General features: G+C 37.9%; 1 protein-coding gene across 1 annotated transcript; it reads left to right on the top strand.

Annotated features, from left to right (window-relative positions):
- Positions 1-584: 584 nt before the first annotated feature.
- Positions 585-3,903, top strand: LOC149828372 (violaxanthin de-epoxidase-like protein). Its single transcript, XM_090016829.1, has 2 exons — positions 585-869; positions 2,423-3,903. Exons 1-2 carry the CDS (start codon positions 585-587, stop codon positions 3,734-3,736), a joined length of 1,599 nt encoding a protein of 532 aa, XP_089872955.1. The 3' UTR covers positions 3,737-3,903.
- Positions 3,904-5,506: the final 1,603 nt, after the last annotated feature.

The following is a 5,506-nucleotide window of genomic DNA, read 5'->3' as shown; positions in this document are numbered from 1 at the left end:
ATCAAAAACCGCAAACCCAATATTGTTTATGTGAAATGGAAACCAGATATTTCTAAACCAGATTGTGTCTCTGATTGGATCCTATTTTGTTTACCTTGTTTCTAACCCTTACGCTGGTAGGGAGGTAAACAGATCAGACTCGGGTCAGATCTAGCCAATACTGAGTCCAACATAATTTGAGCTGACTTAATCGGATTCCAAGTCGGATGGGATCAGCTAAAACCGAATCCGTAGAGGTATGAAAATTTAGAACTTGGGTTGGATATAATTGGATGAATAAAGCCTGTCCTGAACTCGGATTCTTATTAGAAGATACGCATTAATTGATTACAATCGGGTTGGATCTTATTGGACTGAGCCGAACTTGGATTTGGAGTTGGACTCAGATATGAAAATGCTACAACCAAATCCGAGTCCAATTAGCATAGACTGGTTTACTGAATCCGACTAAACGGATTCATATTCAGTCAGACGTCCGACCCGAACCCGAACCCGAACCCTTTACATCCATTGGTTCAACCCCAGTGACCTAATCAAAAGCATCCCAACAAAATCTGCATCCAAAGGCCTTCTTCCAAGTGCATATGGAAACCATAGCCTCCACCCTCCAATGCCACCTTTATTACCTCCCCCCTGCTTCAAAAATCACTTCCCCGCCGCTTCATCCCCGCCGGAAAACCACCTCTTTCTGGCGGAAAACCGCTTTTAGGAGTCACAATGGTCGTTTTCCGACCATCCAAGCGGTTTCTGAGGCCACCCACCAAAGTTCACCAACTCCAGAGTCATTGGTGAGGATTGTCACACTCGTTGGGGACGGCTCTCTTAGCCCTATTAAAAGCACGCCGTGGGAGAAAGTCATGCTGCACACTGTATGTTAAAAACACTCAAATTCTTCATTTTTCCAGTTATCAATTTTCAATCTTTCCCCACTCTTTGGTTCGTTATCTTTTCTTGTGGATTTGGTGGTGAACTTGTGTTTCTTTTCTTCAATTTTGTTATTCAACCACTCATTCAGTTGACATGTCTTGTATTGCCATAACTTGCTTGACCCTGTTGAAGAGTTTGGGTTCTCTTTCTCACTTGTTGGTGTTCATGTTCCTTTCCTAACAAATTATATCTCAATTCACCAATTCTTTTCGCTATTTGTATTTGTGTGCATTTCTGTCTTTGTTCATGCCTGTTCGGTATCTACTCTATAGGATAGTTTTCTCCTCTTTCTTCTTGTTTTTTCCTTTACTGGTTGATTGTTGATACCACCTTTATAATGTTAACTTTTTTCTAAATATACTTTTTTTGGCAAGTCAGTATCTCAATGAACCCAGTTAGTCAATGATTGATTGTGTTTGATTCATAACATGAGAATCTGGTGGTGATTATTTCGATTCTTCCATTCAATATATTAATAATCGTCCAGTTTTATGCTCCTTATTTCACCATCATCGTCACCACACTCCCCCAACTCTTTTCTAGTTTGTCATATTTTTGTTTTACATTGTGATTGAAAACCCATATTTGATTTCTAATCTTTAATTTGGATTTTATCTAATTCACCTTAATCGAACTGGTATTGGGCATCCCATCCTTTTCTTCATTTCTTCTTTTGCAGAATCCAGTCATTGATTACTGTACATGAATATATCATAGCCACCCCCTTCCTCAGATCCCCAATTTTAATTTAGTCCTGATCAGTTGGATTTATTCATAGCTACATGATCTTCTTATTGTCAGCTTCTTTCTCCATCTCTTTGCACTTTGTATACTTCTTGATACCCTTGGAGTTGCTATTCCCATCTAGTATCTGCATGAAGATTGGCCAGAAAAGGACTTAGGTTTTATTGCTAAAATCATTGTCTTTTCTACTTTTTCCCCTTTAATCAGAAGTTGTTGTCAGCCTCCTTTCTTATCTTATTGATTTCACATTACTTGTGGCAAAGTGCCATTTGAAGTATCCAACAACTCAGCTGCATCTTGAGTTGATTAATTTATTCGGTTGTCCATGAGCTGAACAACTTGGATGAAATTTTTTGAAAATTGGGCGGTTCATTATTAATTTGTATCATCCAACATAGATGTAAGCTACTGGATCATGCTCGCATGACTCTTGTGTCATATGGTTCATTATACTGTGATCAACATGTGTCAGTGATTCACATTCTGGGTTATGAGGCAGGTAAAAAACTTCGTTCAACATTTCTGAAAAAGCAATAGCAAGCATTGATTTCTTGCACAGGTTCAAGTGCTATGAGAGCCTCACTCAAAGACGTCTGAGCATGGGTGGACAAATGACATAGGATACCACATCTAAAGTTGTCTTATTTTATTTTCTTTTAAATTTTTTGTGATGCCTAAAAACTTTTAGCTATTCAAATAACTGCTGACATTGTTTTATCTCCATTTTGTTGTTTTATTTGGAAAATCACAGGCAGAAAAGCTGAAATGGATTGATGAGGGGTATGAAATGCTTGTATTTACTGACAAAGCACTTCTATCTAATCACGTAGACCAAGAAAAACTTAGAAGAACATTGTTTAATGTAGACATATTGTTAGTTGTGGCAGTTACAAATCAAAACTCTGTTAACTGGCTTCATGCTAACACCCAAAAAAATAGAAATGTGATATGCCTTGACTCATCTCGAGACCTTAACAACACACTAGGAGGAAAAATTGTGAATCCTGATGTAGAAGGGAGCTTTTTTGGCAAAGTTGCTACTTTAGTGAAAGGATCAGAGGAGAAGGAATCAGTTGAAGTCCTAAAAAGTGTGTCTGAGACATGGGCACGTAGGAATGCAGATGATATAAGGTTTTGCTTGTTGCTACTTATCAACTCCTATGTTAGGCCTGTTCCAATTTTGAAAAATCTTAGAGCCAAAGGGTTCTCCACTTTGAGTTGCATGGTGAAGAACTGTGGGACTGAAATTCTAAACTGTCTTCTTGATCCCAACTGTAGAAAAGCACTCCAATGTCTGAACAATTGTGGTCCCACTGATCAGGTCTGCAGCTACCTCTGTATTGCCTCATATGAGAGCCCAAACCTGGAAGCCTTTTCTCTTTGTGTGCTAGAAAAGCACAATTGCCTTGGATTGACTGCAGAGATTTCTCCAAAACCGTATGTGCCACCACTTTCTGTCTTTAGAGGTAGGCAATTGACTCATGAAACTGCAGAAGATATCTTTGTGGGGTGGTTGGGCAGGTTAGATTGGAGTTGGCGGGTGATTGCAGGTCAGAACCCTGCATATGACCAGTTTCCTTGTCAGTATCAGCTATTTTATAGAGGAAAAGCACGAGGAACGTTCTGGTATGAGCCAGTTTTTCAGGTGAAGACCCTCGATGGGGGGAAAATGTTGTGGAGGAGAAGGCGCTACCGGGTTAGGAGAAGTTCTGTACCTGGGACATTTTTCTTCAGTGTTCTGGATAATGGTGTGGTGTCAAAGGAGTTCTGGACTATTGTGGATGTCTGTGATGATTTAAGCTGGGGTCTGTTTCACTATAGTGGTGCAGCTCGGGCAGCTGGGCAATCTTATACAGGTGCAGTCCTTGTTAGTCCTGATGGGAATTACCCATCTGAATCGAGCAGCCAAAATCTTGCTTCTGCATTAGAGAGATGCCGCATCAAAGACTGGGAGCTTTATACAGTTGACAATCGGTCATGTGCGAATCCCCCCTTGGGGATTCCTGCAGGTTCTAGTCTTCATCAAAAAATTAATGTAAATGATCTGAAACCATTCTCTATGTAAGAAGATAAAATTTCTCTTGGTTTGACCTTTGCATGATTGGCTGCCTCCGAGCGTGATGGAGTTGATAGCCAGGAGTTTGTTCAGGTCATGTTCTAGTTTTTCTTATGTAGAGTTGACAATACATTGAGTTCTGGCTCGAGTAAGGTTCAAGTCAGTTTTTTCTCACATGCCTGACTTGATATGTAACTTCCTAGCACCTGCAGGCCCTACATAAGGTTCCAAGGGAAAATTATATTCAATTAATCATAGTTTTTTCTCACATGCATAAGTTTGTCCTCACTTGTCCTCATGCGATAAGTAATATATTAACTATGATTAATTCATACATATGCTTAGGTATGCTGAACTCAGGCTAAAGTGAACAACCCAAAGTAGGCCCTACATAAATTAGATGAAAAGGCCTAAACTTACGAACTTGAAACAAAATCAACCTAGACTCCCGAACCCAATGTGAACTAGAACAGGCATGCGACAGAACCATACTGAAGGGGACGCTATCCAAACCTAACCAGATGTCATTCACAACACTAAATAATTGAAGCTCATATAACTCCAGATGTAGTATGGATCAGGGTTACCAGAAGTGCCTATAGGAGTGGGGAAGCGCGCTTCCCCGAAACACGCTTCAGAAGCGTAAAACGCAACGCTTCTGAAACATGTGGGGAAGTGCAAGTTTTAAATAGGAAGCTTGCTTCCCTTAAATGGGAAGTGAGCTTCCCCTTTAGGAGAAGCTAGCTTCCAGTTTTAGCCCTTAAAAATGTAAATTTTATCAAAAAAGATAAAAGAAATACCCTTTTTGTATTTTTTCTGTTTTTCTCCTTTTTCTGTTTTTTTCTTCCTGTTTTTCCTTCTTATTCCTGTTTCTCTCTCCCGGTTTTCATGTTTTTGCTATAGTTTATGTTTTTTAGTTATATATATATATATATATAACTTATAATCTTGTGTTTCAGTTATTTTATATATTTTATATATTTTATATTTCAGTTATTATAATATGTATATTATATATTCTGTGTTCGTGTGTTTTATTTATATATATATATTTGTATTTGTGTTGTAATTCATATATAATTTTTTTGACTGTTTTTTAGTTATATTTATGGTTGAATGTTTTTGAGTTATGTTTCTGAGTTATATGATTTATGTTTCTGGTTGACTCTTTCTGAGTTATATTTCTGGTTAACTGTTTCCGAGTTATATTTTTGAGTTATATAACCTATATTTTTAGTTTGATTGTTTTTGAGTTATGATTCTGAGTTATATAACATAAATCTTATATTTTGGTAAAATTAGAAAAAATATAATTACATGTTTGCTTCCCTTTCAATTCTTATTCTCTTCCCTTTCGCGTTTTACTTGAATCTTAAGTTGCTTTCGATTCGCTTCCCTTTTAGCTTCTGAGACAATTTTTTGTTCGCTTCTATGTTGTTCAGGTCAGATGAAATCTACATGAACCTAGCTAAGTCAAACTTGGGTAAGTCAGATTGTAGAGGTGTCTCTTAGGCATGGACCTAGGTATTGAAATCAAGATACTAACAAGAACAAAAGCAGAAGGGATGAGAAAAGGGAGGGAAGACTGCTCTACAATATTTCATAGAAAACGTGAGTAACATTATGCGTATAGGGGTCAACTCCCCCTTTATACTACAGGAGAAAAGTTAGATACCCATTAACCCCCTAAAATGCTAAAACAATACAATTCTTCCCCTTACTAGTAGGAATATATATTACAATTACACTATTCAACACTCTCACTTAAACTTATGATGC

This window comes from Nuphar pumila, chromosome 9 (assembly GCF_984573655.1).
Source record: "Nuphar pumila chromosome 9, dmNupPumi1.hap1.1, whole genome shotgun sequence".
Classification (NCBI taxonomy): Eukaryota; Viridiplantae; Streptophyta; class Magnoliopsida; order Nymphaeales; family Nymphaeaceae; genus Nuphar; species Nuphar pumila.
The sequence above is the reverse complement of the archived record's forward strand: the minus strand, read 5'-3'. Positions and strand labels throughout refer to the sequence as shown.

Excerpts from the sequence above, each read along its gene's own strand:
- LOC149828372 (XM_090016829.1), top strand. The coding sequence starts at position 585 with ATGGAAACCATAGCCTCCACCCTCCAATGCCACCTTTATTACCTCCCC. Across the intron at positions 870-2,422 it reads AGAAAGTCATGCTGCACACT|GCAGAAAAGCTGAAATGGAT; the intron begins GTATGTTAAAAA and ends GGAAAATCACAG.